At 43.3% G+C, this 12496-nt stretch overlaps 1 protein-coding gene across 1 annotated transcript in view; it reads right to left on the reverse strand.

The window, feature by feature from the left end:
- Clnk (cytokine dependent hematopoietic cell linker) overlaps positions 1-12496 on the reverse strand; it is a 167713-nt gene that overhangs the window by 22577 nt on the left and 132640 nt on the right. The window contains exons 13-16 of the mRNA XM_021211084.2: positions 11108-11123; positions 9762-9764; positions 7935-8016; positions 4664-4704 (exon numbers count right to left, since the gene is read on the reverse strand). Of these exons, the coding sequence (XP_021066743.2) occupies positions 4664-4704; positions 7935-8016; positions 9762-9764; positions 11108-11123 (142 nt within the window). The remainder of the gene's footprint in view (positions 1-4663; positions 4705-7934; positions 8017-9761; positions 9765-11107; positions 11124-12496) is intronic.

A 12496-nucleotide genomic window follows, 5' to 3' on the forward strand; every position in this document is an offset into this window, starting at 1 on the left:
TGGAAGGCCCTGGAGGGGAATGGGAACCCCACAGGAAGACCAACAGAGTCAATTAGCCTGGACCCCTGGGAGCTCTCAGATACTGAGCTACCAACCAAAGAACAGACATGGCTTTGAACGAGGTGCCTGGTACATATGTAACAGATGTGCAGGGCAGTCTCTATGGCAGCCTTGGACTGGTCTCAGTGGGAGAAAATGAGTCTGATCTGGCAGAGACTTAGTATGTTGGGGGGGGGGGAGGCACCATCTCAGAGGAGTGAGGGAGGGACCTGGAGGGAAAGCGGTGTTTGGGAAGTAAATAAATAAATAATTAAAAAATCTTCTATCAGGAAAAACAAAAAAATCTTAGGGATTTTCTGATCCCTTATCCAGAATCTAAGAGAAATCACATGGGGGCAATGCAGCATGCTGTCCCAAGAGAAAGCCTACAGACCTTTATTAGTGAGAAGAACATTGGCTTAAAAACTTTCATGTAAGTTATGCTGGAACAGAATGTGGGTTGGGTGCGCGTGTGTTATTTAAATAGCAGTGACTGTCTTTCCACTGTGGCTCGGAACAGTAAGCACGGAGTTGAGAGGAGAAACTGCCGTTATCAGCATTTCTTATTACTCAGTTCGTGCTTGATGCCCAGTAGAACTCAGTGATCATGAATTTTTCATGATATTGTGGCAACTGATTCATTATTGCTCAACCCCGTATGCCTTGCTTAAATATTTAAGAAGTCCTATTTTTAAAAAGAGCGTTTGGCAATAATTATGCATTTATGGTCTGTTCACAGAACCAGTTAAATGGAACAATGTCAAAACTGCCACGCAATTTCCCCACCCCACCCCATCCCCCCACTGGTTTGAATCTGTGTTTGGATGACAAGTGAGTGAATGAACAATTCCACGCACGCACACTCTCTGTACCCCAGCCCAAGGAGTCATCCTCCCCCCACCCCCTGCCGTGGAATGAGAGCCGCTAAGCTTATGAGTCCCTTCCTACAGGAGACGTTTGAGGTTGATTAGCCCACAAAGCCTGGAAAAGGGAGGGTGGCCCTAATGAAGAGATTGGTAAAAGGCTAAGAGGAGAGTATTGGGGGGGGTTGAAACCCCCAAGAGGCAAAACAGCCTGATTAAAGGAGGCTTGGGGTGACGCTTTACTGCTGCCAACAACTTCTAATTTTAAACTAAATTCTCGCTTTCATTAAAACATTAATTTTCATTTAAAACTAAATTTGAATTTTAAAGTAAAATTTTTATGCAGCTCCATGTCTTGGCATGGACTCTGACCCTTGCACATCCATCTGGGGCCACCTTAAAGGACAGCATTTCAAAATTGGGCATTGGGCTGGAGAGATGGGTCAGTGGTTAAGAGTACTAACTGCTCTTCTGAAGGTCCTGAGTTCAAATCCTAGCAATCACATGGTGGCCCACAACCATTGGTAATGAGATCTGATACCTTCTTCTGGTGCTGTCTAATGACAACTACAGTGTACTTAGATATAAAAATAAATAAATCTTCAGGCCAGAGCGAGCAGGACCAGAGTGAGTGGGGTTGACCAAAGCGAGCAGAAGTCCTAAATTCAAATTTCCAGCAACCACATGGTGGCTCACAACCATCAGTACAGTATTTATTTATACATTAAATAAATAAATAAATAAATCTTTTTTAAAAAGGATGTTAAAAATCAGGCATTGAGTCAGTACTTATTAGAAAATTTTAACTTACATTTATACACAATTAAAAATTAACTTTATAGGAATAAAAGCCATATGCGTGTTTTCAAAACAAAAGAAAATTAAACTAAACTAAAATCAGTCCAAAAAAAAATCATCCACACTTCCATATCGAAACATCAATTTTGTTAGTATCTTGGCATATACTAAAGCCCCTCTTCTAGTATATACATATAACACACATATAATCTGTTTACTTGGATTCTTTGTGGTTCAGCTTAAGTTAATTTATTAATATATTGGGCCAATTGTGTTTATCTGTAAGGGAACTACCAAGAAACAAACTAAACATATCCAAGATTCTTTTTCCATTTTCATGACGTCAGCAACTACAGAGATGTAGACCTTGCTCTTGTATATGAATGTTCACCCTTAAGACAGCTACATGAGTCCCAGCCGGGGCACTGAACTCACTAAACTGAGAATCTGTGAGTGTAAATGGCACATCGTCTTCTGCTCCGGTCGTTGCAACGTCTGAAGAATCAGAGATGAACTTCCATTCAGCAGAACGGATATTTGCTTAGTAAGCTGATGGAGTAGCGTCGGAGGGTCAGTGGAAGGACAGGGCTCTCTCTACTGTGTATCTTTTGGGAGTGGCCACATTTTGAGTACTGACCATGTGTTTAGTGGGTGCTTGTTGGAGGAAAGAGAAAATAGTGGAGACAAACCATCTCCCTTGTTTCCTCTAGGTTTTCTGAAGAAGCCTAGCTTCCCTTGTGATGTCTTTCTCCCCCCAGCAGCTTGCATAGCACTGGCACTGTGCAGTCATGATGTCATGATTCTTATCTTACAAATGGAAAAAGAATCTTGGATATGTTGAGTTTGTTTCTGTTGAGTTTGCACTGTGACTTAATACTATTTCATTTATGTGGGGATTGATGTTTTGCCTGCTTCTGTGTCTGTGCACACGAGTGATGTTCTGGGACAGTAGACTGGACTCCTGGTGGGCAGGGCCATTCCTGTAACACTGCAGTCCCAGACTCTGCTTGCTTTGCTTTCTATCCATTGCATGCTTTGACCTTTAAGATCAAGGCTCTCCAATCTGCTCTAAGCTATGATTCTTTCTAACTCCGAAGCACACATTCAAAACTCACAAGTCAAGCCCTTTCTGGCTCTGTCCATCCCAGGTACTCGCCTCACCACATGGACACCCCAAACCTTCTCATCTTTGCATGCTTAAATCTGACCTTCAGCACTTCTGTTGCTGACATTGGAGTTCCAGGGCTGGAAAGAGGCCATGAATTAATCACAGCTTTCTTTGACCACTCAAATCAGGTATGCAACATAAGTGTACAAACAGGATCAGGATTTCAAGGCCAGTTTAAGCTACACAGTGAGTTTAAGGCCATCTGAATTACATGAGATCAGCCTCGAAGAAGAAGCAGGAGGAGGAAGAGGAAGAGAAGGAGAAGGGGGAAGAAAAATCCCTTTTGGGGGAAAGTACCATTATTAATATATACATTGGAAAAAGTAAACCTGGGGCTTAGCCACTTTAGTGTAGGGAAAAACTGGAATGAGGCATGATGGGAAGCAAGAATGTAGCTCTGAAGCTCACTGATGTCATTTGGGAAAGAGAAAAAAGGGAAGAAAGAAAAGAAGGGAGGGCATTAAAATCGGGTGAATCAAGAAGACGGCTGAGTGTGCCTGGGTGTGTATTGTACTGTTACTAATATGTGAGGTTTTATTTACATTCTATCAGTGGGTGTGTAAGCTCAAAGGATTAGCTGGGCAAGAGAGAGAGAGAGAGAGAGAGAGAGAGAGAGAGAGAGAGAGAGAGAGAGAAGCCCAGGGCAAGTGATTTTAGCACATAACTGTTTTCCACTGTACCCCATGGAGTCTGCTACTCTTAGCCTCAAACACACTCTTTTCTGCTCAACAGAGAGACCAGAACACAGCATCTCCCAGGCACNCAGTGGGTGTGTAAGCTCAAAGGATTAGCTGGGCGATAGAGAGAGAGAGAGAGAGAGAGAGAGAGAGAGAGAGAGAGAGAGAGAGAAATTTGGGACCAGAGCAAATGGAGCTCTCCCCTTTTCCACTGTACCCCATGGAGTCTGCTACTCTTAGCCTCAAACACACTCTTTTCTGCTCAACAGAGAGACCAGAACACAGCATCTCCCAGGCACACAGCCTAATCAAAAGGGGATATGCACACAACAGAAGTAGCTGAGACAAACGACACACGGCTAATGTTGAGAGCCCCTGGGCAGGCACAGGGCTGGGTTTCTACTCAGTAGCTTTGCATACAGATATGTTAGCCTTCTGAGTTTTATATCATGATCGGTAAGAGAGATTGTTTAAGTTATTGAGATTATTTAAAAATTATTTTAAAGATTTCTTTTCTTGAGATAAAGCTATATTACACCCAATATGTTGAAGAAAACCATCCACAACTGTTGGCGAAGACAGAGAGAGCACAGGGTACTCAGGAACTGTTGGTGACTGTTGGTGACTGTTGGTGACTGTTGGTGACTGTTGGTGACTGGTGGTGACTGGTGGTGACTGGTGGTGACTGGTGGTGACTCCACCTCACTTCTGGTGAAGATCAGGCGTAGTATGTTCGCATCAGTTTAATCAGTTCAACTGCTACATCTACTTTGCAAAATACATCCGAGGCAGCTAAAGAGACACACAGCTGAATACACAGATATTTCTCTTTTAGGAAGAGCTGAGCCTACTGTACTTCTGTAAAGACATCAATACTATGGTTTATAACAGTAATGCTTATAAGAGGATTATTTTATTATGAATTAAAGTTAAAAATTAAGTTATGTCACTTAACACACAAATGCAATACTATTAGCCAGTGAAAATGAGACAGTCACAACTGCACACATCAGCTCAGTGGCTCCATTTCACAAACACCCAGTCGCCATGTAGGACTCTTATGGAGTGCTGGCTTACCTGTTTATATCACGGCCCTTACTTATAGTGAGTGTACTTACCTCTGGCTTGCATACTGCGCTTTCCTGGCATGTAGGAAGAGCTAAAGAGAATGTTAGAATTGGCATGTTAGCATTCCTGTGGCAGACAAAATCCTACTTACGGGCAAAGTTAATGGCAACATCTTAAGGTGACATTTATAAAGTTTTACTGAACTCGTTCAAAGAGTTGTTAGTTTTCTAAATAGCAAGACATTGGCTTCTCTCAAGTCCGGCAAGTGTTAGCATTGGAATTAAGGGACTGGTGGGCACAGTGTTTCCCTTTGTTATTTCCATGAGAACATGTCATAACGCTTTGCTCTGTTAAGCTGAGTGTGGTCTTGTCTCATAAACACATAAACATTAACATCTATGTGCTCAAGGCTCATACTCTCTTGAATTTCTAGTGATGGAGAGTCAGCTACAGATAGGAAGAGGCACGTGGAAGTCTATGCTTTTCTCATCCATGTGAGCTGGACGAGAAAAGAATGCAGGGGATCTCCACACAAAACGGGGATTATGAAAATGTAACAGAAGGCAATCAAAAAAATTACAAAAGTGGCGTGGCCAGGATGGCTAGCCCAGGTCTGAGCCTTGCACCTCACTCTAATTCTCTAGTTCACTTTGTGTTACAGTCATCGTCAACGTAAGCTCCAGGTTCTAATAGAATTTCATCTAATTACTTGAGTTGTGCTCTATTCCAAGGATTGTGCTACTGATGGGAACCTCTGGGCTAATTAAAAGCCACTTGACCTTTTCGTAGCACCAGTGAAATCAACTGAGTACGTATCCGCTTTTTGTTGTCCCCACAGAAGCCCAAGAACCTTACAGCTGGCTCTATAATTGAAAGGTTATCTGAGGACCAGAGGGTGTGGCCATCACTGCTTACATTCTTGACATCCTAGCTCTTGACTGCCAAAACCCACATCCCCTCACAAGAAGCCGATGTATTGTTTCTGCTAAATGTCTGAGGGGAAAAAAAAATGAGTCACAAAGTTTCTCTTTGATTTTAAAGAATTTGTATGGAATGCTAAAAGAGATGGGGTGTCCTTACAGAATATTTTAGGTACCAAGTACATAGTTCATAAGAATAAACATGAAATCCTAAACAACTAAAATGGATATAAAAGTGACGATTCATCTAACAAACGTGCTGAGCACTTCCAGGTGAGCCCGTGTTTGGGAGAACTATAAAATGAAGGAGATAGAGAGTTTCTGCTTTAGTGTGGAGGAGGGCATGCAGGGAAATATGATTGTCAAGAATCCTAATGGACCTGACAGATGTCCCAGGAAAGGTATACGGGGTCAGCTCCTGTGGTGGCGAGGGGGTCACACAGGAGGGATGGCTCAGACTGTGGAGGACAGGGAAGCATGGTTTGGGGAATGTGGATAGCGCTGTAGGAAGACTCAGAGACGAGAAACCGCTGGTTATTCCCCAAGATCCCAGGAGGAAAGTCCTACACAAATGGCGTGGGATGGATACTCTCTGTGTCAGTGAAGGCTCTTGCAGCAGTCCGGCAAGAGTTGATGGGGGTAAATGTATGGGGAGAGCTGGGAGGAGAAATAGGTGTATTCAAGTTTGGGAATGACGTTGGGAATCAGAGCAGATTTCGACACAATCATCTTGTGATGCCTGGAACCTCTCTAAGGGGAAGGGCCTGGCTGAATAATTGGATGCACAGGTTTGGAGCCAAGCAAAGGGGCCTGGCCAGGAGAAGGGGACGTGGGATCCATTGACATGGGGATGCCATATGTCACTGAACCTTGAGATTCAGGCTTTTGGTGACAGAGAAAGGCCATAAAATGAATTCAGAAGTTTCACCAGCATTTAGGGCTGTTCTGGGAGATAGGTCCAAGAAGGAGACTTAGGAGAGGTAGCTAATTAGGAGAACAATTAAAAGCAGACTTTGTAAATCAAGCACACAAAGAAGCTGAAACCACATGAACTAACAACCACGGGTACCAGCCAGATGAAGAAATACATTATTCTCTCATCTGAATGTGACTTTTCCTCTTATTATAAAATTGCAGTAAGAAAGAATGTTGGGTCAGACTGGGATTTATATAGCTAATAGCCTGCTAAGAGCTACAGAGCAATGGCCCTCATCTCTGCAGGCCAAAGAATGAGAAGTTTCTGAAGGTACAAAACAGGACAGATTAAAAAATTAAAAAATGAGGCAGGCAAAGGGAATAGGGCTTGGGATTTCTGAAGTTCACAGCCTGGTAATTGTACAGAGGGCAGCTGCTTGCTAGGCTCTTGTTTAAGACTTAGACACCAACACCATCCAAACCATGTCATTCACCAGTGGTGACATCTTTCAGTCTGAATCCAGCAGCTCCCTCCTAACAACCCTTCGCATCTACCACTAATGTGGACACTCCAGTAAATACGCATTAGAAACCAAGACTTCATCTCCACTGTGGACATGCACCATGACAGCCATGACTGTTGGGCAGCATTGCTAGAATCAAGTTGCTAGGGCAGCACGGGATTGGGTTTTAGAGTTGCCCTTAACTTCAGTGGTCAGGGACTGTGTCTCTTTGGACTTCATTGTTACCACCTGAGGAGTGGGTGAAGAGATTCTCTGTCTCTAACCTTGCATGTGACTTATGGAAACGAGTTTTCCACACAGGGAGAGAAGTAAAAGGGGTGGCGAGTAAACAGAAGACTAGATGTGAAAATACACATCTGAAAGGGATAGAGTGGTGGCTGGAGGGCATCTGATGAGGATGTAATATGTAAAGTTGAGGGCTGAGGACTGAGGTCACAGCCATTTGCTGGAGTGCATCACACCAACTCAGAGTCCTGACGTTGTAGGCTCTAGATTTGGAGAAAGCCGTTAGTTATTTATATAGAGTGACCTTGGTCAGGGAATCACCTTTGACTCTTCCTCAGCTGCTGTCACAATCAACTGATCAGGTGATTAAATCATCAGAAGTAATTATGTCACCAGCTGCTCACCTATAAGTACTGTTCAAGTGTTTCTGTGGGCTTTGATGCAGACATGAACTGAGAACAGCTAGAGATGACCCACTTTTCCTGCAAGATTGATGAGTATCTATCTAACTCTGTTAATAGTCAACTTTTTACATCCCTCATTTGCCTGCAACATCCAATCATTTATAAATAGCAGAAAGACATTAGTAGATCCCAAGGCAGATGGAGGTGTCCATGTTTTCCAGAACAGAAGGTCAAAAATTTCCTGTTTCTTAGAAGTCTTGTTGTCACTATCTAAGATCTAAGAAGACACATGTCTGCTGATCTGATACTTAATGGGTGTTCCTGACTTCTTACCTGGCAATGGCAGGTGGACTCTTCTGTGTGTTTTGGCTTGATGATGGGCAAGAAGATTCTGGCTTTGTCTGGTGATGAGATTCTGGAAAGTATGACATGTTTGGATCAGATTGCACAGTGAATACAATTGGGAGCTTTTGGGAGTTCACTGGGATAGCTATAAATTAAATTATTTTATTATTTATTCTGGTACTTTTGGAAACCAGAAGTAGTACCTTATGGACGCTGTAAAAATTGCATGGATTGTTTATAATCTAAAGCACACATTACTGGATTTCTCCAGAAATACAGACTACTCCATCAGAAGGCATTTTAGGGGTTATTATAGGTGGATTAATTTTGAAAGACTTTGGTTTTATTATGAGCTCATCCACCCATCCCTTTTTTTGTTGGTTCATTCACACAATTCAATGAGTCTTTTCTGAATACTTACAGAATGGGTTCTTCCCTAGAATCTGGAGATATAGTGGGGAAATCAGATGCAGTTCTTAAATACAAGGGGACGATAAGCAAGCAGAGCAGAAAGAACATTTTGGACAGAATGAGTGACATAAGGAAAATAAATTATGCTTAAGGATGTACGATTAATCTTGTGTGGCTGAGGAGGGCCTTCTGAAAGGTGACTGATGAGTGACACTATGCTGAGATTGTTAAAACCAAAGGACCGCTGTGAGAGTCAGCGGGGTGTAGGGATGCTCACTACCTGCACAAACCACTTGTGTTCTCATTCCCATCCTGTGAGCTTCCATGGTTCTGATGTAGGCCAGCAGGTACCAGCTGGTTACAATCGGGAATCTGTTGTCTCCATGTTTCCTCCTTGGTCACTGTCCTAGGTCAGTTTAACTGTCAAGGTCACACATCCTTCAGCCATCTGAAGGAAGAGCCTCAGTTGAGGAATTGTCTAGATCAGATTAGCCCATATATGTCTTTGAGAGGGAAGGGTTAGCTTGCTAATTGGTGCAGGCGGGCCCAGCCCACTGCGTTCAGCACCATCACCAGGATGGTGGGGCTTGGGTATCTACAAAGCTAGCTGAGCATAAGCTTAGATTGTGGGTCAGCAAGTGTCATTCCACCACGGTTCTTGCTTCTAGGTTCCTGCCTTGCTTTCCTGCACTGATTTCCCTCAATACAAGACTGTGACCTCAAAGTGTGAGCTCAACATCCCTCCCACCATATCTCCCTGTTCCCCCCCCACCCCCAAACACACACGTTGCTTTTGGCCAGAATGTTTAATCACAGCCACAGAAGTCACAAGAAAAATGACCAGGTTCAGCTAGGCCTCTGCATTGGAGTTACTTAGCACACCATTACTGGTCATGCTTTTCATCATGGATGGATTTTAAGCAACCATCAATCCTTATGAAAGACATTGAATATGTGATGTGAGACTCATAAAGTACTTTCCCAGTTGTGACAGTGAGCCATAAAACCAGAGAAGCATGCACACACTGACTTAATTTGGGTGTTACTCTGCACTCTGCCCAAGGTTGACCGCACACTGGACACCACTGATTGAAGGGACTCTGACTACTTGAAATGGCGTTTGAGTCAGTGATAGGTACATTAATCACACTCCCATAAAATCACTTTTTGTCATCAACAGCTACTTGGAACATCCACCCCTCTGGAGCTTAATGATGATGCCACATTCTTACATTACTAACATCAAAGCGTGATGCAAGGATACCTGGATGTTTTAGTACACTAAGAGTCATCATAGATTGCATTTGGTTTTACAATTACTTCAGTCGCTAACAAATCCCCAGTTCTCAATTATGGCCCTTAGAACTCACAGACCTGAGTAGGCCCTGCTTCCAAGTGTTCTACCTTCTTCAAAGTACAGGGCAGAGCCAGCTAGAGACCCACATTGGAAATATAACTCAGACCCACGTAATTTTATTTCAACTAGACACAAGCTAGAGGGAACCTCAGTTGAGAAAGTGCCCCTCACAAGATTGACCTTTGGGGAATTTTCTTGATTAATGATTGATGTAGGAGGACCCAGGTCACTGTGCAAAGTGCCACTTCTGGACTGGTGGTCCCCAGTGCAATAAGAAAGCCAGCTGAGGGGCTGGTGAGATGGCTCAGCTGTTAAGAGCACCGATTGCTCTTCCAAAGTTCCTGAGTTCAAATCCCAGCAACCACATGGTAGCTCACAACCATCCATAACAAAATCTGATGCCCTCTTCTGGAGTGTCTGAAGACAGCTACAGTGTACCAGTGTACACACACATAAGAAAGAAAGAAAGAAAGAAAGAAAGAAAGAAAGAAAGAAAGAAAGAAAGAAAGAAAGAAAGAAAGAAAGAAAGAAAGAAAGAAAGAAAGAAAGAAAGAAAGAAAGAAAGAAAGAAAGATAGAAAGCAAGCAAGCAGGCTGAGCAAGTCATTAGGGGCAAACCAATAAGGAGCCTCCCCTAACCCTGCCTCTATGGCCTTTGCATCAACTCCTGCCTCCAGGTTCCTGCTTTGTTTGAGTTCCTGCCCTGACTTCTCTCAGGAATAGAGTATGACCTGAGAGTTTTAACCTGAAATAAACCCTTTCCTCCTCAAGTTGTTTATGGTCAATGGTGTTTTATCACAGCCTTAGAAAAACCTATAGCACTTGGTGAGTTGGAAGAGGTTTCAGAGTCCCAATCCATTTCTCCGTCATTGACTAATGTGCTTTGCTAATTCTCTGGGATATGGTGCTGGCCTTTTGAGTGACAATTAATCATTTTACACTAATGGGGAACAGGATTTCCAAGGTGGGCATGAGGTATGCTATCTTCTCAGGGTCCTCTATTTATCAAGCTGTGTGTGGGGGGGGCATGTGCATGGGTGACATTGACCTTAGAAAGACATCAGGGTCATCTCAAGGGCTGTGGGAGGGCAATGCCATCTCCCAAGTAGCACGAGGTTACTGTGGCTTCTTTTGGTTAATGCATGTAGATAAAGACAGTTGTCCTACTTCTGATTTTAATCACCTCCTTTACAGTAGTGGATGTTGGGATAGCCTGCAACGTCTTACATTCCTCTGGATGACATCACACACACAGAGATCCCAGGCTTTGAACCCTCACTTTCCATACAATGCTAACCCTATAGAGCTAGACCCAGAACCTAGTGAGATGGCAGTGGGGTGAAAACAAAACAAAACAAAACAAAACAAAACAAAACAACAATGTAAACAGTTACCTTCTGCTCCAAGGACCTGGATTGGATTAGAAAAAAGATAGAAAAGATAATGGTGAATGGGTGCAAGTCACAGAAAATTTAACCAACACCATGAATGTTGGGAATCTTATTAGTGGAGTTTGGGGAAAAATAATTAGCACAGACTTTTAAGGGGATCTGCAAATAGTTTTCCTAAAAGACTATATTAAGCCCAAGCTATTATCTTCTGTGTATGATGTAACCAATGTACAGTTGGCCAATGGTGTTAAAGGATGATTGGACTACTAGAGAACTACTCACTCACCATTATCAAAAGTCTTTAAAATATTCTTATTTGAACAACTACCTTGGTGAAACACATTTTCTGAGAAACCAAATCTGGCCAAGCTGCGAGGATGCTCATACCATTGTTCCTTACAGCACTGGAGCATTGGAAATAGTCTGCAGGCCCAGATAAGTAAGACGTGCTCCCCTGGGAGATGGCTCAGTCGCTGACAGTGTTTGCTGTGCAACTGTGAGAACCTGAGTTCTGAACTCCACGACTCTTGTAAAAGTGAGGCATGGCTGCCTGTGCCTGTGGCCGCAGCCCTGTGGGAGGAGGCAGCCAAGATGGGTGGATCCTGTGAGCCTCTGGCAAGCTGGGCCTTGCCAGACTTCAGTTTGTGAGGGAGCTTAAGGTACTAAAGAGACAGCAACTGAAGAAGCAGCTTGACTTCTTCCTAAGGCCTTCACATGCACACACATGGGCCCGCACACTCACACACATACCTACAGGCACACACATACTGCACACACACACACACACACACACACACACACACACACTCATATGCAATGCACATGCATGCATGCATTGCACACCCATGCACACATTGCACACAGGCACCCATGTGCACACATATAAACACACACACATACACAACACATGTACTAACACAGGCACTAATGCATGCACCCTCCACCATGCAGGAATTGTTCATTTTGGACCTATACTTGGTTACTGAGGGATTATGCAGGCATAGAAAAACTCCACACTAAGAATGGAGTAAGAGTACACTATCCACAGGTGGCATATGTGTGTGAGTTTGAAGAAAGACTGTAAAGTGTGATGTGTGTGTGGTGTGTGTGTGTGTAGTGTGTGTGTGTGTAGTGTGTGTGTGTGTAGTGTGTGTGTGTGTGTGTGTGTAATGTGTGGTGTGTGTGTGTATGGTGTGTGTATATGTGTGTGTGTGTGTGTGTTGCATGTGTGTATAGTGTGTGTGTATGTGTGTATGGTGTGTGTGTGTGTATGTGTGGTGCATGTGTGTGTAGTGTATGTGTGTATGTGTGTATGGTGTGTGTGTGTGTGTGTGTAGTCATGTTTGACTAAGAGGTTGTGAGGCTTCTTTCCCCTTTTGTAATTTTCATTTT

The sequence above is a fragment of the Mus pahari genome, chromosome 13 (genome assembly GCF_900095145.1).
Source record: "Mus pahari chromosome 13, PAHARI_EIJ_v1.1, whole genome shotgun sequence".
Classification (NCBI taxonomy): Eukaryota; Metazoa; Chordata; class Mammalia; order Rodentia; family Muridae; genus Mus; species Mus pahari.